At 41.8% G+C, this 26,343-nt stretch overlaps 2 protein-coding genes across 5 annotated transcripts in view; one reads left to right on the top strand and one right to left on the bottom strand.

Annotated features, from left to right (window-relative positions):
- arhgap29a (Rho GTPase activating protein 29a) overlaps nucleotides 1-22,311 on the bottom strand; it is a 33,692-nt gene extending 11,381 nt beyond the window's left edge. For 2 of the 4 annotated variants that reach the window (XM_035142608.2, XM_035142607.2), the window contains exons 1-7: nucleotides 22,099-22,311; nucleotides 20,187-20,587; nucleotides 5,886-6,029; nucleotides 3,037-3,133; nucleotides 2,258-2,330; nucleotides 1,722-1,782; nucleotides 1,089-1,235 (exon numbers count right to left, since the gene is read on the bottom strand). In XM_035142608.2, coding sequence (XP_034998499.2) covers nucleotides 1,089-1,235; nucleotides 1,722-1,782; nucleotides 2,258-2,330; nucleotides 3,037-3,133; nucleotides 5,886-6,029; nucleotides 20,187-20,487 — 823 coding nt within the window. In that variant the 5' untranslated portion in view covers nucleotides 20,488-20,587; nucleotides 22,099-22,311. Of the gene's footprint in view, nucleotides 1-1,088; nucleotides 1,236-1,721; nucleotides 1,783-2,257; nucleotides 2,331-3,036; nucleotides 3,134-3,851; nucleotides 4,659-5,885; nucleotides 6,030-20,186; nucleotides 20,588-22,098 lie in introns of those variants that run through there. The other 2 variants (XM_035142606.2, XM_035142609.2) reach the window with 2 other exon arrangements.
- A 3,255-nt stretch (nucleotides 22,312-25,566) lies between these two features.
- Nucleotides 25,567-26,343, top strand: part of prkdc (protein kinase, DNA-activated, catalytic subunit) — a 37,792-nt gene continuing 37,015 nt past the window's right edge. The window contains exon 1 of the mRNA XM_035142133.2: nucleotides 25,567-25,787. Within this exon, the coding sequence (XP_034998024.2) occupies nucleotides 25,625-25,787 (163 nt within the window). The 5' untranslated portion in view covers nucleotides 25,567-25,624. The remainder of the gene's footprint in view (nucleotides 25,788-26,343) is intronic.

Genomic DNA, 26,343 nt, shown 5'->3' with positions numbered 1-26,343 from the left:
GCCTGATAACACTCGACTCAGTGCTCTGTCACTCTGTTGACCGAGTATCATTGGGTACGCAACAAAAGCTCTCTCACTGCATATTCAACCTTGAGTCTGGATAAGACTCCCATTGTTTTCGAGTTTACTTCAGGTGATCGAGTAAAATTTTATCAAAAATTGGCCCCTAATTAATTGTCACATTTAACCTGAGCTAAATTCTCTGTGTCTAGAACATACACATGTAGACAAGTTAATCACATTTTCATCCACCCTGTGCTTCCTAGTGCTACTGTATGTTTAAGATCAACTGAATGTATGAACAAATAAATACTTTATGTTCCGTTAAACAGCTAATGAAACAACTTGTAAAAAGGACATTTGCATTCAAACAACACCAGGAAATTAATTTGATAATGAAGAGTATCCCCAATGGAATCGATAAAAGTAGATGAACCCGAATGTACAGTGAGTACAACTGTCGAGTGCCAGTCTAATTTCACTGTGTGTCTTGATGTCTCTCTCTGTTTGTTTGTCTGTCTCTCTGTTATTTAGCAGCATTACACAAAAACTAATGGATGGATTATCAGGAAACTTAAAAGGAAGGATGTGGTACGGGTCAGGGAAGAAGGCATTACATTTCGGCTGTGATCTAGATCAGGGGGCAGATCCAGGATTTTGTTCTTACTATCTTAAACACATTTTTTTGACGTTTCCACTTATTTCCCAGGGAATCATGCATGAAAAAAAAACAGGCATACTTAGGGTACTGATATTTGAACTGATATCAACGAGTGCGCAACACTATCCTGAGTGCTATTCTAGTGACTTTTATTTTCAAATTCTGTTTAAATTGAATTATCAGTTGATTTGTTTTTCGTCTAGCATCATCACTTGGATGACCGTAACCATGCAGAGTGATGACGACTGTTTGACGCAGGAAAAAAAGCTAAAATGTTCTCTGTCACCACATCTAGTCTGGAAGCCAGTTGAGCTCCACTTTGCAGCTGACTTTTGTTCTCGAGCTTGATAGATGCTACTTTACTTCACTGCTGCCTCCCTACATGTCATACTCTTGTACTTATGCCTCCACCTGTGTCCTGACTCACCCATATTGAGACGCTTTTCCACCCATGCCAGCAGCTCTTTGGTGTACTTGGACCAGGCCTTGGCGTAGTGCAGCGCCGACTCCACCCCGTTGTCCTGCCGCTGCAGCGTGGCGTCCACCTCTTCGGGCCGAACCGGCGGACACGGCCCTGTAACAACCGCAGGAAACCCATGGTGGAGATTGATAAAGTTGGACTTACAAATGACCGGGGGCAACCAGCCCCCACCTAACATTCCTCCCACCACTGCTGGAGGTGTTGCATGTGTGCTGAGCTAACAACATCTGTTACTGAGTGAGTCAGTGAGAAAAGCGCACAGTGACCTTGCCTGAGTGCGATATGGGTTAATTCCACTTGAAGGTAAGTAATGCTGACATAGGCCTGACTGCTGGATGTATTAATAAGTGGTTGACTGCTCATCGTGACTTAGGACGTAGTAGTGCCATAACCACAGATAACCAGACAGACACTGCTCTATGGCAGTGAAGCAACACAGACAAGGCCAAAAGCAGCAACAGTAGCTCAGCTCAAGACAGATTCCCCCCCCCCAATAAATTAGAAGGATTAGTTACCCCACACACTTGCAAAGAGCAGCACCAGAGTACAGTAGCTGTGTGTTACAGAGATCTGTCTTACCTGGCGGATCATCTTTCTCGGGACCGGATCCTCCAGATTCCACAGAGAGATTCTCAGAAGACTGAAAAACAAACAGATGAAAAAGAAAAAAAAAACACCAAGGGGGGTGAATGAATTTCCTACTCAGAGCACAACACGTTCTGCAAACATCGGAAGCTTATCAGAACCTTGACTTCCTCTCCTTAGAGCTCTTATAAAACCTGCAGCAGGAAAACAACAATACGTAGAATTAATTTATCATCTGCAGAGATCATTTCAGGAACGTGCGTCAACCTGCAAGCAGCTGAGTGATTTCTTTGAACGTTTTGCTTGACAACTCAGGCAGTAGACCACATCCTGGCGGAAACAGGACAGTGAATGAACTAATGATGAATGTGTGTTTAAAAAGAATGAATACACCAATATTAGCCTTTTCGTTTTGATTCCAAGTGCAACTATGAGGGGATTGATTTGATATTTAATTTGCACTGGATTAAAATTATGTGTTTGATTGTTATGGATGTTAGAACAGAAAATAAATATTGCACTTTTCTTACCCTGCTTCTCTTAGTCAGGGGGAGCCCCAACACTGATCCATTCTCTACATCTCCCATAAGGAAGTCAGACACTCTGGAGGAAAACACAAGCCAATACACTGGGTTAGGTAACACATCAGATACAACATTTGCAAGAGGTTTAAAAACATAACTGGAATTATGATTGTGTTTTAAAAGGGATACTCCAGCACTTACATTAAGTTGGGACACTCACAAGAAATGGTTAAACCAGATACACTAATGGCCAAGATATCCTGACTTTAGCCAGGTTCAAGCTTCAAAAACATCAGAAACTACAGTTCCCATAATGCAACTCAGTAGTGACTCTCCTCCTGCCTCTTAAATGCCTACTTTCTTTCAAATTCCAGTGTAAAATGCCAGACTTCCATGTCAAAATTATAAGTTTAAAGATAAACCTGATGATATCATGAGGGTGTTTATTTTGTTTTTATAAACCTTGCAAAACAAAATTAAAGTTGAGATCAAATTTGTACTATTGAATTTGTTATCCTATTAGGCATAGATAGATATAGATTATTTTTGTATTATTGTTATTATTATTATTTATCTCTGGACCTATTATTCCTTTTAATTCCTTTACTTTGAAGGACATATTTTTCCTAATTATCCCATTTGCTTTTGTGATGATAGCCAATTGTTGATTTGTGCTTTCAGGTTAACAGATTTAGTGATTTACATTAATTATGTGCTCTTAAAAATGGTCCTTGATTGACAATAATAATATAATCAACTCATAAGCAATTTGACATGATACTTACACATTGCCAAACGTGAATGCCAATGTGTCGATCGCACTGTAGATATCCCTGAAAAGCTTCTGCTTGTTCTCTTCTTTCACCTCCTTAAAGTTCACTCCTGTCAAATTGTGATGAAGAGGGATAGAGTCAAGCTTTGGTAGCAAACCACTGAAGACATCCTGTGATTGAGGCACGAATCCTACGGCATGATTCATCATCCTGTGCATGACGTCAAATGCAGAGTCAAAGAAAAGTCTCCTCTGAGTCATGCTTTACTCCTCAAATCACATCGGGAGCAAAGGAACTGTTCATTTCACAAAAGTGCAGACATTTTCAAAATTCAAAGGTCCCTCACAGGCATCCAAAAACAACTGTGTACATTAAATCAGAAGAGATAAGCAAAGACTGCAAGTGTGTATATTTGGCTGTAATCTGGAAAAGCAGTAGTTTCCTGCTGTGAGTCTAAACACAGTGATGACTGAGGACAGAACAGGGGGGAAAACACCAGTGTAAATACAGCTGTAATCAGTCTTCACAATAAACTTCCTGTCCTGACTGAGCTTAGAGAAAATAAATGGGGAGAGAGAGATGATCTTGAAAAATTGAGACCAAACACAGAGCAATAAAATCTGATAAGTCCAAATGGTGTTGAGCTAATTCTAAATTAGAGTTTTCAAATTTTAAAGGAAGGCTCAAACAGCATCCTCACATACACTCCAGGCCACATAATGAAAATCAGAGAGCACACTCCCACCAGTGCCAACCAAATACTAAGATATTTCTTTGGTAGCTATTACACAATGTCAGATAAATATATGTACAAAAAAAATACCCACCTCAATAAAGCTTTTCTTCTCCTCCTGTTAAACTGAAATAAGACTTCCCGATCATAAGGTCATCATTCAGGTAAATTTTCTGTCAAAACACCAGAAATTCACCATCGAAAAAGTTACCTCTTTTTAGGGGCTGTGGCAATTTGTATCTCTATCCAGCAAAAGAAAAAAAAAAAGCATAAAGAAAAATCCAATCACCTAAAAAATCTTCTGACTTGGGTACAGGAAGTGTTAAGGTTTTGTTGGAAGGGTTCAAATAAAGTATATTTGTATATTTTATCAGGTCCAGAGTCCGCGGGGTCCTCTGAGCCTCTAGTCAACTCCAGACCAGCTACTGTGGCCACCACCATTTAAAACACACAAATCTCTTGTGCTTTTACATCTCCTCTGCTGTCCAGCCCCCTACCCCCCAACAGGACATCCTGAGGCTTGCTGGAATACAATGCCAGTACTCGCTCAGGCCCCAACCAGTGGTCCAAACATGGAAGTTACATCATCGGGGAAAAATGGTATTGTTTCACTGGAAAAGCACAACACTCTCGAGACCCTTGTCAGCTGTAAAGCTCCTACCCAGAATTTAGATCTTGGAGGAAATTTGATCCTAATAACAAGAAATATGGAGGTATAGCAACGGATGTGATTGAATATGAAGCATCACAAAACAGGGAGAAAGTCTGCATGAACAACTATTTAATCTAGTATTGGGATATACAGCAGCTCAGAGTGTGATGAAGTAGAGATGTAACACAAACTCCACAACGAAAATATCGGTCTTCTCTCACTCTTGCAGCGAAACTGTAAAAAAACTTTCTTAGTGAAAAATTAAGATCAGAACACAATAAAACTTCACATGACTTACTTCCATATAACCACAATCAATTTTTCCAATTTATTGTTGCATGGCGATAAAGTTTTCGGATTTAGTTTCTGCACAGCTGATCACAACTTGTTGCTGTGTGGGGGTCATGAAGCGAGCAATTCTGGCCACCTAGTGGCAGATAGGCATTATAGCATGCTTCACTGCACATACTTACAAAAGGAAACATAAACACAGCTACTGTAGATGTCAAATCTGTTACAATTACTTTCAACATAGGCACTAGCTGAGAGGTACAACTAACAATGATTTCCTTAGACCAATCACTCTTAATAATACAGGCTTAAAAAACTGCTCCAATTATTTTACCGCATCCAAAAGAAAACTTGATGCTTCAAAACCTCTATAGAAGCTGTCAAATCAAAGTTTCTCCTCTGTATGTCCCTTCAACATGTTTGAACGCTACCACAATAGTGAAGTTCCTCCATGAAAGAGGGAACCTGTACGCAGCTTATAATTGTTTATGACACATACGCCCAAGTGTGTGGACTCCTTCTAAATGTTTCAGTGAATCTAAGCTACATTCATATGCACACACTCCTCAGACTTTGCTCAGCTGCCTGTGTCACTGTTCCTTATTAAATAAAAGCCCTTTTCAAAAAGCTTTGCAGCCCCTCAATGCCCCTCTTTGCAATGCAAATGGAGACGAGGTATACTCTGGGGATTCTTGTGTGGCGGCCAAGTTAAGAATTGACCTGCATGCCAGATCATAATCTCACAGAATGAGAGATTGAAAAGGATTCCTCGGTGTAGTTCCCTCTGGACTGGCAGACGAAGCACAAAGGACACCCGCTTCCCTCTGCCCCCTTGAATCAGGTATCTGACTCCTGAATATTATTTTCTTGCTCTCTGTATGGGGTCTGAAACACATGCTGATGCATTCTAAGCACTTGAGTGACTTCTGAAGGGCTGCATTGCTTTGAAGCTGAAAGAAACCTCCTCAGAAACCTTCCCAGGGGAAGAACTTTTTGAGACAGTGTGAGAGTGTAATAGCGAATGTCCAGGAGAGAAAACTGTCAAAGGAGGGGGGGGGGGTAGATAAGCAGAGACAGAAAACAGACCAAAAGAAGATTGGAGGAGTAGCTGGTGTGTTTTGCAGGATAGCCGTGAGGTATGTGTGTGGATCTGTGTGTGCGGGAGAGCTGGTCATCACAGCTCACCTTTGACCGTGGCGATGACGGTTCCAGCTGTACTGAGGATGTCCACAGAGTTGAGGCTCTGGTGTTTGCTGATAATGGCCTTTAGGACTCGCAGCAGCTCCCCGAGTCGCTCATGGACCGCCTGATGGAGACAGTCCTGGTGCTCTGGAAAGGGATACAGGTCGTTTGATTATGACACGTGATGTATGCTCATCTTCCCACATTAAAAAATAATCATAATTTACGTTACATTCAGTTTACCTTGTAATAAACTGGTAGGGCTGCACAATTAACCGTATATACATCTTGATCTCGAGCACAACAACCCTGCCCCTACCTTCTCCCAAAAAATCTTTGCTTTCCCCCTCAGCCAGTGACAACACAGCCTTACCCAACAGGATGCTTCGTTATTCAAATTTTTTCCTGACTTACCATGTTTTATTTATTCAGGGTTAATAGCATACAGCTGTCGGTTACAACATTATTATGGCATTGGAATTGCAATGATTATTTTATTATATTGTTAGTTCTTCTAAATTTACTGATGTTGCATCGTTACTTGATATCGGCTGATGTGCAAAGTTCCACATATTGTGACTGGTATTGGGAAGGGAGTTTTAAAAGCTCCAAGTCTGATCCATCATGTAATATTGGTAATTTGGAAATGTTTAATCCCCATCAACAGATGATCAATCATTTTAATTATTGATAAAAGACTGAAAACATAAACAAACATCATGTAACCAAAATCCCATGGCTGATTCAACAGTGTGCTGTGTTCCTATCTGCATGTCATTACATAATATTTCACTCTTTGTTGACAGTTTCAGTTTGCTATCAAGCCCTGAGATCTCAATGACAGCTTCTACGTCATCCATTAGCCTTGTTAACCTTTGACCAATAAGATGATAATAGATCAGTATGATCTGCCACAATGACGACAAGTCACTTCACAACTAAGCTTAAATGTGGGCTTCAGAGATACTACACACGTGCACGATTTTACGAGTCATGTAGTCACTTTTATAATTCATTAATTACAGAACATGTCCGGTATTTTAACACTGAGGCTGAATGATAAACAATTCATCGTGTGATATAAATCCTGAACAGACTAGAGGGCAGCTATTTAAAAATCTCCCTTCTTTAGATGAATGGTGCAACTTCACTGGCAACAGAATTACTACATGACATTCCAGCTTTGTTGGTTGAAAGGGTGACCATGGCAGCCATGTCAGACTGCTGCCATCCATTCACGGCAGCTCTAGTCAACACTGTAGCCGCTAATGGTCTGCCCGGGCAACTGGACCATACAGCAGAGATAGCAGAGGCATCATTGCACACAACTCAGCAAACCTACACAGAGAACTGAAACAGTGCTAACCTGACCACCGAGCGAATAAACAAACATGACCTACTCTGCTCTTTCTGCAATTAGCAGTTAGCTAGTCAGTTAACAGAGGAGAATATGGCATCTCAGGTATGTGGCTCTGTGTACTCGATGGGCCTTTTACAAACAGTGAGTCATCGCCATTTGCCAAAGCACAAAATGCAGTTTGCTATCAATTACCTTGGGTAATGTGCTTTTGGCATGGTCAAGGAGTGAGGTCATGTGTGAGTAAATGAGTACAAGAACTAAGGTTTACCCTAAGTATTTTTACGACTTATAGGAAAACGTACAGAGTGACACAGAGAAGTGTGACTACCTTCTGACACAGCTGGCCCAGGTGGCTTTCACAAGGATAAAAGATACGAGAGGGAAATGATGAAACAAAGGATCTTGCATCTCTGTACCCCCTCTCTACTCCTCTTACACACACATACACACGCACACACACGCGCACGTGCACGCGCACGCACACGCACACGCACTTGTGGCTAAATGTTCCAGTCCTGTAATCACACAAAATACACTGTGGGCTGACTGGCAGGTTGTTGCTCATTCTGTTTCAAATGTGTCACATGTGTTGTCACATGTATAGACAAATTAATTGTAATCGTCTTTTCTAGGTCACATTTTTTGCTTGCAAAGTCTCTCTTAAAAGTGAAATAAAAAATACACACACATATGCATATACACACACACACACACACACACACACACACACACACACACACACACACACACACACACACACACACACACACACACACACACACACACACACACACACACACACACACACACACACACACACACACACACACACACACACACACACACACACACACACACACAAACACCCACAAACATAATGGATACAGGCAGTCAAAGCCACATTTTGTGCTGACGATCACCCCTGGATTACCCCTTCATGGAAGAGGGGATCAGAAAGACTTTAGCTGTCTCCCATTTTTTCTTTTATTCGTCAGCCCTCTTTTTGGAGTGGGACAAATAGTGCCGCCAGTGAGACTAATAATGCTGGGTCTGTGTTGCCACCATGACAATGCTAGCTGAGGCCTGACCCGGAAATCCAGCCAACTGACCAGCAGGTGACAAGTTCACATTGGCCAGCAGGTCACAACAACACCACAATAGTCCAACATTATGAAGCGTGAGAAATTAAAGTGACTAAATATGCAGCCCAATTCACCAACTGTCAAAAAAGTAGTGACTGCATTTGTGTGTTGTCTGTATATACATGTATAATTCAAGCTTTCCTGCAGGACTCTGGCAGACCCCCATTTTTCCCCTCGTTGAATGAGACACAGCAAATTGTGCCAAATGGCCAAACATGCTGCTGCTTTACTGACAACTTCATATCAGCAACGGTCCACTTAAAACAAACCGAAAGACCTGGAGTGATCGGGTGATGTGCGGTAATTACAGGAAATAACAGCACAAGGAGGTCGAGAGACAATTCCAGGAGACAGACGCAGCAAAATGATTAGAGAAGACAAGCACAAATTTCAGATTGTTCCCCCAATACTTTAAGTACTCTTTGCCAACATGCCCTGCTGCTTCTAGCTTGCCAAAAGCTTCTCCACAGGACCTGGAGAGTCCTACCCCTCTCCGTAGTAACCATCTTCATCCATCTTAATCAGATGTCATGTGCAGCTCTTTCCAGAGCCGAGGACCCTGTGGCGTTTTGATGATGAAAGCCTCTCGTGCTTTTGTGTCAGCTGCCCAACTACCCACGAGGCAGGAATAGGGCCGGTGGTGTGCTACTGGCACAACCACACATCAAACTCAATACTTCTATACAATCCATGCACATGGGTGTATACAGACAAGGTTGTTCCCACTGATTGTAGCCTGAAATATTTTGCCGTTTGAAAAGTGACTAAAAAGAGTAAAAGGGAAAAGCTGTGATTTGTGATTTTGTAGTGGTGTGGCACATTCTCACATAGTTCCCACCAGAAATCACTGAACGTTGTCAACATTTCCACAGGTTCTACGTAAAAACTCTCAACTGTGGCTGAGAGGTAGAGCGATGGTCCTCCAACCAGAAGGACGGCGGCTCAAATCCTAGCCCATGCCAAAGTGTCCTTGGGCAAAATGCTGAACCCCAAATGGCCCCTCACAGATGTTGAATGCACTAATTTGAAGTCGCTTGGGATAAAAGCGTCAGCTAAATGACATGTAATCAATCAAAATACTGTAAGGGGGGTCTGCATTAAAAAAAACATGTCATATATACTTTTTAATAGTGCAATAAATAGAACGTTGAATATCAATCTCTTATCTTTTTTTTTTATCCTTTACTGTTCATGGAACGCAGTTTTCCCAAAGACCTTATCTCTCGTGGGGACCCCAACCCACAATGATTTGATAAGGGTCAAAGTTTACAACGAGCTGCTTCACCCCTTAAGCCCTTAATTGGTCCTGGTCAGTTTAGATCCCATTTATGGGCATTATGTGTTGAATGACAAAATACACACAATAGCCTAAATCATCCCCACACAGGCTATACACTCCATTCAGTGCCCGAGTAACTGGATCCTGAGTCCTGGAGGCATCAAGCCTGCACAGGCTAGAGGTTTATTAAGGACAAGCCCAAATCATGAATGCCCACGAGACAGAGGGTCTTCCTTTGCAAAAGCTCCATAGGCTTCATTCTTCAATGGCGGCTGTGTGGCCTATTGGACCATCCTAAATGGAGGCTAATTAGCAAGACATTATGATGCGTCCACCAGCCCAGCAGGACACAGGATAATGTACAGAGACTGATTATTTAACCCCTAAACTGCCATTCTGGGACACAAAGAGAAGAAGACTTGTTCCCACCAGAGAGAGCTGGTTAAAGGAACATCCAAGTATAGCACATTAGTTTCAGCAGGGGCATAGTCCTTTTAAAGGTGGGAAAGTTCTGAGAGGTCTTCTTTTTTGCAAAAAGCGGCAATGACAGAGCATGTTTCGGAGTGAAAATATTAGTTGAGGCCACCTGAAAACTGACAAAAACAAGCAAGTTGCGGGGAAGATCATAGTGTTTTCCCCAGGGAAGACCACAGAGGTTTAATTGAGGACTGCCGAGAACTCACCGTTGTCCCTGGGGCCACTAGCAAACAGTGGGACTGGTCACCTCATGGGCCTGCCACATGAAGCATTTATTGAACAATAAATCACATCGGCAGCTTTTCACTTTTCACGGGAAAGGATTGTGTGTGTGTGTGTCTTTGTCCATGTGAGATGGTTAGAGGTGGGAGGATTGTAAGGAGTGACAGGGGAGGAGGAAGGGGGTTGTGTGTGATTTGGGGTAGTACTCTCCCTTGGGATTTGTCCCAAATTTACCCCTGCACCCCACATCCCTGCCTCAGCGCGGGTTATGAGAGAAGGAGAGTGAGAGACATTCCTGGGCATAATAAGCCATGGTGAATGAGGGCTACAGGGGGATCAGACTCTGATCCTGATGAGGAGGAGGCCGCGGATCAGGAGCTGCTCAGAGGCTGCCAGCAACACATTGCCAGGTTTTTACTTCATTAGCGTCATGGAAACCCAACATTCCAGCCTCTTGTTTGGGAGCGGGGACGGGAGTTGAAGGAGTGAGGGGTGGAGGGGGATCCATAATGAAAACATTGTCAGATCATTCACCATCGTGATGACACCTCAATACCAAAGCATTCTGATGCCGCTCTGGAGCAGAGACTCTCCAACACTGGCATGTCAGAGACCTCCTGACATTATATACTAACACTTTTTCCTGAAGAACTCATACAGATCGAAAATGTTGATTTGTTGTTGATTTACACAGTCTACACAGTTGTTTAGTAAAATGATTTCTGCACCAAAGTTCAAGACCCTATGACATAATGGTTAAGCCTGACCAGTTTAAATCAGATAGTACAGTAGAGTTAGATTTACTGATGTCATACGACAGACTAAAAAAGAGGGAGCTCTGTTCTGACCTGCAATATACACAAATACCAAATATAATAAATGGAAAGTGTAGCACAGTTAATAAAAAGTGCAACATCTGGAACCTACAGACACTCCGTACCAATGGGAAGCTATGCTCATCCATGCTGTATTTTTAGGGTTTTGCATTGGGTCTTTATATTCTTGGTTAGCTTACTGGATGGGTCATAGTTAGTTGCACAAAATTAAAAGCCAGGTATTTGCGAGGAGTCAAACTATTTTATAAGTGAAAAGTTTGGTAATACTCCTACAACATTTGCTCACGTTGTGCACCATAAGGGAACGTCCCTCACTTTGACTCTCTGATGGTCAAACCTTCCACTAGGGCCTGACACAATATGACTTGGCAACATTCCTTTTGCTGTGACCCTAGCTCTGCTCAGTCATGCATTGCAAATAATGTGAGCAATGTGTTATTTATGCTTCAAAACATTTGAGAGAACGGAGGGGTGCTTATTGCCACAAAGCAAGTGTGAAATCACTAAACATGTCACAACTGGGTCCGCAGAGGTCCGATCAAATGGAAGCAGCTCACGGCAGAGGGGGCTAAATAGGATGTTGGCCAGGCTAGCCATGACTAATGTCAATCAAAATCTCTCCATGTGTCCTATTGAGTCAGACCACAGCTGGACATTCCAGCCACTCAACCCTGAAATAACCAACCAGGACTCTCTAGTTGTTTCAAAGAAATTGGGCATTCATCAAAAGCCATGGTGTGGGTAAGTTTCAAGGGGCTCCTTTGAGACTTGCCCCCTCTTCAAAAGACCAGTAACCAAATGCTGGTCTAATAATCAATCACTGTGTGACTCAGTAACCTTTGTTTTGTTCAAATGAATTCTTCTTTAATTGGCTAGGGTGAAATGCCAAATTCTTTCACATTTCCCTCTTAGTAGTATGACATCTCACAGCTAAAAGTGACCCTAAGGTTTCAATCCAAAATTCAAACTATTTGGCCAAATATAAGGGGGTCTTGCAAAATGGCTCCACTTAACCTTTAACTCTTGGGCAGGGTCACTGCATTGGGTGGCCCAAATGGCCTTTGATATCTCCCTCCTCAACATACTTCTTGTGGTCAGTGGTCCTGGTACACCTCTGTCGACAGACCACCGGCGATCCACTCCACGGATTAACAGATTACACGCAGCTGGTAAAAGGCAGTGGAACTTTGCCTTCCCAGAATCCTGTGCTCATACCGAGGCATTCCCTGTTGATTCACCTTTAAAGCTCGTTTTCCCATGACTGCACGCACAAAGACCTTCCGTTTAAAAAAGAGCCCTAGGCTAGACACGCAGCACCTTCCATCTAGGTGGGGGGCTTTTATGTTCCTACTCTGCAGGCTATTGCCTTTGTCAGGCTTGTTAGCTGTTAGCTCAAGAAAACAAAAGCCAATGGAAAATTATGCTCAATAAAGGCTTAAGACAGGAAATGCAGAACATTAAGGTATGACATGATAGAAAGGACTGCATGATATAATCACATATTCAAAATGTTAATCATAAACCAGTTGGCTTAAATAACAAAGATTTCATGCAAAGACATTGACAATTACCCTGAAATCTGGGGGTGAACGGTTCCAACATCTCTTTCTAGTCAACAGACCAGTCTACCCTTGGATATTTCTCTCTTTAGTCATTTGCATATAAATGAGATACCCAGTGGAGAATGAAGAATTTTCCCCCTCTTTCATTTCTCTTTGGAGCTGTCTGTCACAGTGAGGAAAGACAGGCAACCTTTCCCTCCCGATATCGCCACACATCACCACCACCACCGCCTACTGTTGATGCAAAGTTATGAAAGCTGGCATTTCAACTATGCTTTCTTTAAGAGAAACTGCAAATCCTCCCACAGTGCAAACTCCAGTTGGCATCCATACTGCTCAGGCATTATCCTGTAGAGACTATAGCCGCTCCACAAACTGTGTAATGCAGGCAAAGAAACATCAGCAGGCCAGAGAGTTGGGGAGATCTGTCCAACAACCGCGAAGAAGGGCCCCTTTAGTACACCTGTCAAGGGGCAGTACTGGGATTTGAGGGGGCAGAGATTGGGGAGCAAACATAGCATTGAGAACAAGAGGACACTGTTCAGCTTTACTAGCATCCAAATCCTGAGAAAAAGGGCTTTGTGTGCATTAGAGCTTGCAAGGAGACCTTCAAAACAATATTCTCATAACTGTCAAGGCATTAAATTGACTCAATTGTACTGAATAGGACCAAGTATCTCAGAGGGTTTGAGGATGTTTCACTTTTCTGTAAGAAAAACACCAAAACAATTCAGGGCTGTAGCGGCAATGCTGATTAACACAAAATACTTCATATATTACTGCTAGGGAGCCTCCTGCATTAATGGAACCCCATGCAAAATATGCAGATTCAGAGGCTATTGACTTCTGTGCTAGCAACTGGTGAGATGTAAAGAAAACATTTGTTCTAGGACACCATAATCAGATCCAAGAGATAGGTTTTAAACAGACATACAGGCATTGCTGCTGTTGTGCCATATTCTTTGGCAGGTTCAATCCCACCATTTCTACACCTCAATGGGACATAATTTGAGTCTCACAAGACAGGACAGACCCCAGTTGGTTCAGGCTATGCTTCACGCTTAGTCTGTTTACCTCAACATCAAACAGGGGCTCTCTTCCTTTCACTGAGCACAGCAACTGAGTTCCTAAACTTTCAGGGTGTTTCAAACAAAGACAATGGCTGGTTATCCTCCTCTCTCTGCCATCAGCTCCTTTGGCCTTGAACAAGTTATGAGCTGTACCCAGCACGGGGCTGACCCGGTCACATGCGAGCCTGCCCCAAGGTTGTCTCCGGCAGAAGAACAAGGCCAATTACAGCAAATTTAGCTCTTTTTACAACAAAGGGATTTACAACAACAAATAATGGAGACAAATTGCAGGTGTGAATAAAGAACATTTAAAACCTGTTTCCCCAAAAGATAGATGAACAATAGGCTGGGATACCTGCGCTGTGTCATGAGTAGCCTCAATCAATTCTTGTGATAAGAGAACTGGCCAAGTGAGCTTTTCTCTGAAACAAGAACAGCATTGTAAAAGTCATCACTGACCTTGATGCCATGCTGTAACTGAATAAGCACCTGTCACCTGCAGTTTAGATTTGCTCATGAATGCAAAGCACACAAATCTGGATATTAAATCCCCCCCAAAATTACATTGTGTTTTTTTTAATTATTGATAATAAATGTGAATTAATTACATACATGGACAAAATTAACTGAAGGTTTTTTCATACATTTTGCAGCTTTACTTGTATATTCACATCTTAAGATCGTATTCGTGGATTTATAATTTGCAACAAATATTTGTTTAAAAGGAAAAGACTTCAAATAAATGCAGCCTTGTCTAATCCTACATTATTTTAATCCAATGCAGGAATAGACGCCACAGATTCAAGGGCCACTTAAGCTTATACAGGGGATAAATTTCCCATTATTGCTGCAAAGCTTTAATCCAAGAATGGCAAGGGGAGGCCGTCTGATCACTCAAAAGGGGGGCAATGGTTAAATCTGGCATCTAGGAAAACAGTCGGACATTAGTATTGTCTGCAAAGTTCCCCATCTTTTCTGTGTGTGGAAAAGACAATGCAGTATGCCAATTGCTTTATAGTTGGATAAAGAAAAACTGAGCTGTGTATTTAAGCAGACTCCAGTTCTGGGGTTCCAGCTCCTGCCCACAATCCTTAGCTTTTCATGTGTATTGTGGGAATCCTGGAGTTCCATCCTAGTGTGTGGCAGACATCGGCAGCCTCCTGTAACAAAGCTGCCCCGGGAAAAAAAAAACAGTGCCCATAACCATAAATCTCTGCAGGGGGAAGCAAGGAGAGACACACAGAGAGAGAGCTCCAACTTGAAAACAACTTACATATCTTCTAGTGGATTTACGCCATTAAACTTGACATGTCAGCATTGTTTTGCCACCTGTATACAACATGCACTCGTTGCACACACTGTGGTTTGCCAAAAAAGGGCAGATTTTCAGCTGACGATGGTCGGTACAATATATCATTTCATCTTTTGTTTCCTCAGGCAGATGGATATAAATGGACCTTCCATATGTCACAATACTCTGCACTTTAATCCTGCTGGGTAACAATCCAAAGATCTAACCCTAGCATGTCAGCTAATGCTAAGACAATGTCTGTGCTATTAAACAAGGATCCCCCCAAAACAATTAAGGTAATGTAATAAATCCTGTGAGACAGCTTAGTTGGCAAGATAAGTATACAGCATTAAATCAAGATCTTTGGGAAATTTAATTTGGGACCACTGGTGTAATTTGATCTTCAAGAGATGACTTTAAAGCAGGGAAGGGTAGTTGTCTCGCTCTTGGGATAACTTACAGTGGCTTTAGATATGGGCACAGCAAAAGAACCATAAAAGGAACTTTTTGGAGGCAAGAAGAAGCTCACAGTGCTTTACAGTGGATCCCAGACCCGGCGGGACAGACTGTCTAAACAGAGCACAGTTACAGCTATTAAGAAAGTCTGGAATGGTTAGTGAAAAGCCCAAGTAGGGCTAAATTTAGGCTGCTATTTCACAAGGGGTGATTTAGAATGCAAATCACTAAAATAGCATTTAGGCTTTTTCTCTGAGGACCCAGAGCAAAATCACTTTCCCACAAAGCTTAAGCATCATATTCAGACGTCCAAAAAGAGAAGGGAAAAAAACACTTCTTTTCCCACATTTTACAGCAAAGGCACAAAAACAGAAGGAGAAAAAACAAAGTCAAGCTTAACATCAATATAAGAACTGCACTATTTTGTATAAGAAGAATGACTCACTTTTTTGATAACATTTTTGGTTCCCTGCCACGCGACCCTTACTCACTCAGTGGTCAGGTACATTACAGTGCATCATTGTACATTACACAACACCTGTGGAACATTTTTAGCAGCTACCTGTTAATCATTAAATCCCCAGAACCTCACGTTCAGTGTGACAAGAGAGGCCTCAGAAACCAACACTTATTAACTGAGGACACTTATGACTCGAAGCAAAACACACAGCTGACTAAGAGAGCTGAGTGCACACACGAGTCACACATTAACACTGACAAATTAAAGCTGTGAGTAATGAAGATGGTGCTGTAACCTCGCTCCCCCAGTAATCCTTCATAGAAAGACTGACTGAAAATATGCAATATATGAGAGTTAGTCAGGCAGAATGACAGAGAGGTTAAAGGTAGTAATTCGTGTGTTGGAGGAGGCTGCAAAGCAACAGGTGGGTGTTCTGCAGGAACCAAACCCAGAATCACAGGGAAATGTATCACTATGCATACAACATGAGCCTTTCACAGACATATTGGTGTCTATGTTTATGTTTGCACAGATATGATAGATGCAGAAAGGATTTGTGCTTTCATTTTACGTAAAAATGCTGTTATAATAAAGTTAATGGTTAAACTGTAAAATATCAAGCCTCAATTGCATGTCTTTGTCACGTAACTTCATCTTTTTAATATATCGGCCAATATAAAGGTATCATTATAATTAACATTATTCCCCAATATCAGTACTACCCCCAGAAACGCCATAATGGTCAGCCGGCCTCTAGTGACAATATGTCAGCACAACAGCGATCAACACACACAACAAAAACAGACTGTCTGGCAAGTGCAAATTAACAAGGAGCTGATACATGAACAGGTAAGCAGGTTCATGTCTCTAAAGGAAACAGCATTAAGTTATTACAGTCTTTTATAAAAGCCTAAATGAATGCCATACATCTGTCCTCCTTAAAAACAACATCAGTGTTGTGCAATTACAGATTTTGATTTTGATTACTGTTCGTTGTATACATGCAGTGCAGCATTCAAATTAAAAAGATTTCTTGTGGTGTTCAGCTTCAGTGAGTCACCTGCTTGCTGGTGCAGTTTTCTTTCTTAAGCAGCTGACACACAAAAACTGGCCATCATTCTGCTTGGCAGAGCCGCAGCACGACACAACCGATGACACACCTGTCCTCGCCCGCCAGACAGCCAGCCGCGGTGATAAACCCTCGCTCTTCAAAAACACGAGGAGACGCACAACAATCCACTGCAGAGCCTGTTGAGTAAATGGCGAGCCGGGGCAAAATGTTTGTTACGCTAATCTTGTGATGGAGAGCTTCTGAGGCCCCGCTCACCATCAAACACAAAAGCCGCCTCCACAGCTCAGCTGCTCTCCAGACGTCCTCAGTGACCCTCAGGTAAGGACCAACCTTCCAAGACAATAATCCCCTCCAATTATTCTCGCGAGCAGACACTGGACAAGGTTGTGACCTCAGGAAAGAGTGTGCATATCTGTCCCGCGGTGAAGATGCTGTGACAGGTCGTCAACATTGACCAGAAGACGATGACGGCACATAAAGAGCTCTTCTCAGACATGAGTAAAAAATTTTTTTTTAAAACTCAGTCATGCGTCACTGACCACAGCTGAAGAGACATGTCGTAATAATTACCATGTAAGGCAACCCTTGAAGAATACACTTCTTCTGTTATAAATAGAGCAAGGCATTGGTTAAGAACCCCCCATCCCATACCCCACTGGGACTAATCCCGCAGACCGCAGCTATTCTCAACTTGGGAAAGTAAAAAACTCTGTAAAAGCTGCCAGTTAGCAGCAGCATGCGAATCCAGAGATGCCTCCTGGGACAATGGGTGTCAGACTCACATCGTTGACTGTGAATACAGGCCATCCTGAGAGGGGCACAGGGTCCTGAGCTGAATATTGCACCTGATTATTGACCCTGTGTAGTAAAAAAAAAAAAAAGGCCGGGGTAGTGAGAGGTCTTAACTATTGTGGAGAGGCACTGCAGACACAATAGGGCCATAAATTATCGGGGGACTCAAATTCCATCCAATCACAGCACAAGTCAGCGCCTCCCAACAATCTGTTAGCATGCTCTGCTAAAGAGGGCTAAACCTCAACAATGACACTTTGAAGATTTTCACTGACGAGGTGCGACCGACATATAAATAATTTAAAGCTAAACGTCTGTATTGGCTGAAAAGTAGGGTGTTGGGTGCTTGTAACATATAGGGACATGCGGGGAACTCATTTCTTTAGTTATTCCCACATCAATGCACAATTACGAGTGAAAAAAAACAGTCAGATGTTTTCTTGGAGTTCGGAATCACTTGGAGACACAATGGCCTCTTTGCTACTTGAACAGCTCTACATTGTATTTAGCCAAAATAAGACATTTAATGGGAATACTCGGTGACGGCATTTGCATAATTTAACCTGTGCTTACTGGACCTGTAAATGATGTGCAATAACACAAGTTTGTTTTTAAGTACATTTAAATTATGATGTTACCTCTACACACACAATCTGTGCAGGTATATTTTGTCGACGAGACAAATTATAAACTGGTTTCTCAATGACGAGGAACAAAGGCAGAATGTCTAGTATGACAGCTATGCAGCCTCATTACACAGCAGAAACCGTATATGCACGCTGTGTCACCATTAAACACACAAAACATCACAGGTTGAATTTGGTTGATCACACACCAAGTCCGATTATGAAAACGCAGAACTACACAAAAGTATATTTCTTATCCAAAACACGTCTTTTCAATGAAACAAAAGCACAGGCATTGACGTGTTGCACAGGATGATTGTCCACCTTGATCGGTGTCGTGTTGACAGGTCACAGCGAGTCCTGCTCTCCACACTCCCGGCCAGTCCAGCCAGGTCAAGCACCTTTACTGACCTCTCCAGAGCAAGAAAGAAAAAAAGAAAAGCCTGGGATTCCTTCCTCCTAGACTTGGGTGTTATGACACAGTACTAATGGAGGGGGGTAAGGGCACAGCCACCCACAGAAATAAACAAGTTTGCACAGAGAAGCATTATGTCTGAGCCCGTCTATACGCTGGAACCGTCCATGTCATCACTGACAAAGTGAAGCCTATTCATTTATGATTTAGAGAGTATTTTATTATCTCTAAAAGGTCAAATGTTCCTGTTGGAATGCTGCAGCAGCAGTAACACACCCGAATGTTTTGTTTTCACCAGATTATTACCTCCGCCAAGCAGGTTATGTTTTCATCATGTTTGTTTGTATGTCAGTTGTCAGCGTAACACAAAAACTACGGGACAGATTTCCAAGAAACTTGGTAGAAGGATGCAGTGTTGGTCTGAAGAGAAACCATAACATTTTGGTGCAGTTCTAGGAATTTCTTTTTTTCTCTCTTTCTTTAATATGGGGAGATAGTGTGTTTTTCAACATTTTCACTGATTTCCCATGATTTTCCCAGTAGGGTTTTGTTTATTTCTCAAAAACCTCAAAAAATATAACTAAAGACAAATGAATGCACATAATTTTTCTGCTACACAGAAAAAAGCCGCGGGTTCAAGAACAAAACTAGAGATAGAGAGATAAGGTTGGGTGAGTGACCGACCAGCCAAGGCCACAGCAGGACAAAACAGATAGACAGGTCTGCCACTGTGTACACTGTGGTGAAAGCAACAGTGTGTGCACAACAGCTGACTGGCAGCTACATTATAAATGCACCTTACAGCATTCCATGTAATGGTTTTCCTGCCAGAGGTTCAGACTTTAAAATTAAGTATGCATCTTTTTTAGGCGCCAAAAAAAATAAAGAAAAATACAGGAAAAGCAGAGTTTAACCACAAAGCTCATTCAGGTCAGTGAGGGAAACCGGGAAACCAGATGATGTTCCTAATATGTAGAAGCACTCACATGCGTAACTTATTGAAAAGCCCACATGCACAATGGTTGATTGTTGTGGCCAGAAATCATTAACAGGTTCCACAAACAAAAAGCAGCTCAAGTAAGTAATTGAATCTTTTTCGTGTGAATAAATGTAACTGACAGGAGAGACATCAGAGCCACACGTTCTGTTTAAAGATCACTTTGTGATCGCCACTTTCTACCATCAACAGAAACTCACACAGCAGAAATTCACAAAAAGACAGTGCTCACTCTTTCCACACTTACCTTTGGAGTTGAACACTTCTTTGAGTTGTAGAAGCACATCGGCAAACTTGCGCACGTCGCTGACCAGCTGCATGATGTAGTGTGGGTCCGAGGCAGGGATGTCTGGGCTCTCCGAGCTCTCCAAGCTGCCTTTGGACTCCCTGGCGGAGCCTGATGAACCCTGGCTGGAGCCGGAGAGGCGGGAGATTCCTAGAGGGAGTTTGGTTCCACCGCCACCTCCATCCGATCCTCCACCCGATCCTCCACCCGATCCCCCACCCGATCCTCCACCAGTGCCCTGGCGCAGCATGGCGGCCAGCATGTCTTATCGGTCTCTTGGCCCTCAGACCTGGTGACTGTTCTTGCCGCTGTTCGGCTCCGTTCTCAGGGCTGGCACTGCACCACGGAGGAGATGATGGACGCTGCGAAGGAAAGAGAAGACTCTTAGTGCTGAGAGCATGCAACCACAAACACATGACATGACTGAGTGTAACTGGATGTTATGTTTGTTGGTTTGTTTCTATGTAAGCAAGATAACACATCTATTTCTCAGGTAATAAATCATGGATCTTGATGAAAAATATCTTGCACACTTATGGGACTGACATGTATGCGTGTGAGTAGGTTTGGTGCAGCTTGATTGACTTTAAGGGAACTGTGGGCCATGGCTGAGGTATGTGCTCTTCTGAGTGTCATTTTAGTTTCATGTATGACAGTTGTATAACACACACATGCACGTCTCTCTATAGTTGTTAGGACACTCATTGACATAATGCATTCCCCAGCCCCTTATTCTACCTTAACCATCATAACTAATTGCCTAACCCTAACCTAATTCTGACCCCAACCCTAAAACCAAGTCTTAACCACTCAAACAGCCCATTGGATCAGCCAAAATGTCCACACAATGATAGTATTGAACCACAATTGTCCCTCATAACTATAGATAGACATGCACACACGCACACACAGCAGCAGACCTGGACTATTCTTGATCATGGATCAATTTGAGGTTTCTCCAACAAATGGCTTCTCTCTCTGTCAGGTGTTGGCAAAGTTCAACAAGAAGCTCAAATGTCCCTATAAAGTGATTCAAAGTTTGGTGTGTAGTTGTGTCAGTCAGATCCTGAACAGTGTTGATGTCTGTCTGTCTGTCTGTGTGTGTGTGTGTGTGTGTGTGTGTGTGTGTGTGTGTGTGTGTGTGTGTGTGTGTGTGTGTGTGTGTGTGTGTGTGTGTGTGTGTGTGTGTGTGTGTGTGAGACCATTTCAAAACTCAGGGATGAAACACAACTCAAAGCATAAAGCTCCACCTCTTCATTCATGTTACAACTCCCTTGATGTACATTTTCTTTAAAAGACTTACTGTCAACATTTTGCAGATGAAAGAGGAGAAAATGAAAAGTACAATAGATCTTTGATTTCTTCGTCTGCTTGTTTAAAGGTCTATAAACAGCAACACCACACTTCTCATTAAAAAACACCATAACGGGATTATTTCGTGCCGATTGCTGAAAATAATTAGATTAGTTAAACCCCCTCTAATCCCTCTGATCATTAAGGTCGGTTTGTTAATTCGGCTTCGATCAAATCTACCAGGCTTCAAGCTTTTGATTTAAAATCTCTACTTTAAGGAGGAGGTTGTCCAAGCGAGCGTTTCGACTTGAACTCGAATAAAAGTGTGAAATCATGACTCTGTGGTGAGATTTAGAAACTTGACGTGTATTTAACACGAGCCGAATGACTGTGGCCAGAGGCAGGAACAGACCAGAGGTGAAAACAACACAAATCTACGGCTGAACAAAGCGGCAGCACCGGAGCGAACTTTAATGTGAGCGGAGTTCAGGCGGAGTTCGTTCTCTGAGAAACTGGTCGGTAAAGTTGGGGTCTGGTAAAGTCTGGTTTTAACGAAACAAAATGTCAGACTCTCGCTCACCTGCCGCGGAGTCCTGGAACATCGCAGCCGAAGAAGAACGAGCTCCAGAAGAAGAAGAAGAAGAAGAAAATGAATCCACGAAACCCGGAGCTGGCTCCTGCTCCTCAGCTGATGATGTCCGCTCCTCCGGAGAGTTTCCTCACTCACCTCCGCTCTGCGTGTGGAGCTCAGTGTGGGAGTGTGTGTGTGTGTGTGTGTGTGTGAGTGTGAGAGAGAGAGAGAGAGAGAGAGAGAGAGAGAGAGAGAGAGAGAGAGAGAGAGAGAGAGAGCTCAGTGTGTAGGTGTGAGTGTGTGTGTGTGTGTGAGTGTGTGAGAGAGAGAGAGAGAGAGAGAGAGAGAGCTCAGTGTGTAGGTGTGAGTGTGTGTGTGTGTGTGTGTGTGAGAGAGAGAGAGAGCAGTGAGAGAGAGAGAGCTCAATGTGTGTGCGTGCGTCTATGTCTCCCCGCGTGTGTGTGTGAGAGAGTTCAGTGTGTGTGTTTGTGTGTGTGTGTGAGAGAGCTCAGAGTGTGGGTGTGTGTGAGAGAGAAAAAGTTCGTGTGTAAGAGAGAGCTCAGAGTGTGTGTGTGAGTCTGAGAGTGTATGACTGTGTATGTGTGTGTCAGTGTGCGTGGGACTGAGGTGGAACAGGTGTCTGGAGTTTTTAAGTTTCAAGCTTTCCATTATTAAACGATTAACTTCCTGTTATACCCTTTCAAAATATTATCATTATTATTACTATTATTATTATTATTATTATTATTATTACTATTAATATTGAGACATGATTTAAACATTTCAGGACTGAGGTGAATAAGAGAATAAAGTAATACAATAATAAAGTAAATTAGAATAATAATGGCGAATAGTAATATGTGTGCCTGATGGTGTGTTGCACACATAATAAAATAAGGCATTAAACAATAAAATACTCAAAAGATAATAGGTAATAAAATTCCGTACTAAAATTAATAAATAGCTTTTTTTTATAAGTTTTATTTATGTTTGTGAGAATGATTTGTTATATTTAGCAATTCCATCTTATCCAGAACAAAACATCATCACTTGTTATTTTAGCCAAGTTGTACATTCATGATATGAAACTTCTGTCATTTCTAAACAAACAGATTTTAGTGTATATCTTCAAACTATAACATATCAAAAATCAGTAATAAAATATGAGACATGAACAAATATATTAACTAATAAAAACATTATTCATGCCTGGTTAAGGAAACCTCATGTGTGTGTTCTTATCTATATCATTTAGTGTACTTTTTTTTCTTTTTGGTTCAATTATTGCTATTTATCGTATTTTCATTTATGTATTAATACTAAATGATTAAAGCATGCTACTAATTTTTCCTTAAGCAGTACGTTAGTGTTTCAACTGAAAAAGAAAAACTACTGTGCGTCAGTAGAAAAGAAAAAGTAAAAAGATACTATATGTATGTATATATATATATATACAATAGTTGTAGTTAATTTTTCTTATTATTTTAATTACATATTAATTTAAATTATCACAAATGCTACTGTGTCTCAGACAGGTGGGTAATATTGTAAAGTAACATGGGGGAAGATGTTAAGATGGAAAAATAACAATGAAGCTTTTTGTTATTGTCAGATGTTTAAATCTATGACAGGAAACAGAGTCAGACTTTATTTTCACTTGGACATTCACAGGTCTGTGTCTTTAACACTTGTTTTGCCCTCATCGGATTAGGAGCAGAGCTACAGCTGAATGTCAACAAGTACAAATGTTAACTTCATGCACCACAAGCATCATTTCCTCTGACGCTGTGAAGGTTTCATAACTCTCATTAAAATACTGAATTTCCATATCTGAGCTTATATTTTAGAACATGAACATAACTCTGCTCTATCTGATGTTTGGAGAAGCTCTGAAGATGGATCCAGTGGTGGAGCCCTCAGATGACACAGTGGATATAACTGCCATCTGCTGGTGAAATGTATGTAGTGCAACCAAATAAATCAGACTCACACAGCTTGTAAATAAATGAATAAATATTGTAAATGAGGAACTGGTCGTCAACATGTGCTTTTTACATTTTACTGCCATTGTGCTTTTTACATTTTCAGATCTTATGCCCAAATATTATCTGTGTAAATGTGAGAGTGTGTGTGTGAGTATGTTTGTCCGCGTGTAAGAGAGCCTGTGTAGGTGTCCCTGTGTGAGCGTGTGTGTGTGTGTGTGTGTGTGTGTGTGTGTGTGTGTGTGTGTGTGTGTGTGTGTGTGTGTGTGTGTGTGTGTGTGTGTGTGTGTGTGTGTGTGTGTGTGTGTGTGTGTCAGGCCATACAATAAATCACATGCTGCATATTTCTATATTTCACTAAAACTTTATAGTTGCGATGTCAGATATTTTTAAATGACTTCAGTCAGAGCTAAAGACATAAATATAGTGTTGCATATAAATACTGAAATCTCTGGTGAACCACAAACAGCTTCACACATTGCATCAACCAATGAAAATGTATTTTACTGTGTAAAACTGTGTCGTTCCCATGAGCAGGAGTGATTAATACAAAAAAGCGAAGTCGTCCACTTATGTGAGTGTAATTGTTTTCGATTTAAATTACAAGATTTCTTTCTAAAACTTTCGAATTTGATTATGTTTTATTTTGAGAGACTGACCGGAAGCCTTAGTGTGTGTGATATCTGCCTTGACAGAAATGAGTATGCACTGCCATCAAGTGGCCACTTAGTGTAATTACAGGTTTACTTAGTTTAAAGATTTTATTTTGAAGGTCTTTACCGGATGTATCACTGTGCTATTATGTCTAGTTTTGCGTGTGGTTGAAGTTCACAACTGTTACCACGAGAGGGCGGTAAAGACTCGTGATTTTTTTGAATTTCTGAATTAAGAGTCTTAAGGCGGTAAAATCAGGAGACGGGACTCCCCCCTGTGGTCAAAGTGGAACTGCAATATGTCAAATTTAATCAAACTAAAATTATTGCAGACATAGTAACGCTTCCGGTCAAATCTCCCTCTCCTGCCTCCGCATCCTGACACATCGCAACCGAAGAAAAAAGTGAAGGTTGTGTGTGTGTGTGTGTGTGTGTGTGTGTGTGTGTGTGTGTGTGTGTGTGTGTGCGAGGTCCACTTTTAATACAATATTTTAATCATCATTATTATCGTTGTTGTTGTTGTTATTATTGTTCTAATCAAAATGTAGACATACTAGCAGAGTAGCACTTCCGGTGTAAAATTTAACTAAATAATAATTACTTTTATGAATTTCATAGACTGAATCATTCACAGATTTTTATGATTATACTAAACAATATGCAGTTATGGTGTGTATAGTCCTGTACAACTATCACTGCATGCTACTATTGCTGTGTAAAGACAAATAATGCATTGAATCTGTATATGAATCATATTTTGACTTAACTTTAGAGGAGTTTTACTTTGAAACTTCCTCTGTTTCTGCTCATGAACAGTACTTCCTGATGTGTTGACGGAGGAACCGCCTCCTCGGTGTTGTCTCTGGCCGCTGTGTGGTGAAGTGTGTTCGCTGTGTGGTGATGGATTCCCTCGGTGGAGTCTCCGGGAGGATCCATGGCCTCCTGCTCAAACTTCATGAGGGTCTTTCAGAGGAGGACAGCCGAGCAGCGGCTCTGACATGTCACGACACAGTGACGGACCTGGGGCAGGAGTGCATGTTGACAACAGCCCAGAATGAGCTCGGTAAGACGGTGGAGTTCATCACACGCTCCGCTCCTCACTGGGACATTTTGAACCCGCGCCAAACTCCATTGACAATCTGTCGGTTTTAAGGTGAACCGCGCCTCTGTAGGTGATGAGTGATGAACACGGTGCAGGATGTGAAGCTGGATTAAGTTTTGTGAGCCGCGCATTAGTTCGTCTTATAGAAAGTAGATAAATAACGTTGGTGAGTTTCCATCAGGTTCTTCCGCCAAAACCATCAGTTGGTGGGCGGGGACGCTCGATCAGAACGTGTTATCACAACCACGTGACTCTGACAAACAAACCACAGCTCACAGCAGAACTGTCATGGCTCCTCTGCAGGTTTGCACTCTGCAACCATAGACTGTATATAAAAACTACTCTGCAACTCTAGACTGTATATAAAAACTACTTTGCAACCATTTATTATATAAAAACTACTTATCAACCATAGACTTTATATAAACAGTACTTTGCTACCATAGACTTTATATAAAAAGTACTCTGCAACACTAGACTGTATATAAAAACTACTTTGCAACCATTTATTATATAA

The sequence above is a fragment of the Hippoglossus stenolepis genome, chromosome 19, assembly GCF_022539355.2.
Source record: "Hippoglossus stenolepis isolate QCI-W04-F060 chromosome 19, HSTE1.2, whole genome shotgun sequence".
Classification (NCBI taxonomy): Eukaryota; Metazoa; Chordata; class Actinopteri; order Pleuronectiformes; family Pleuronectidae; genus Hippoglossus; species Hippoglossus stenolepis.
Note: the sequence above shows the minus strand (reverse complement) of the source record. Positions and strands in the feature narration are given on the sequence as shown.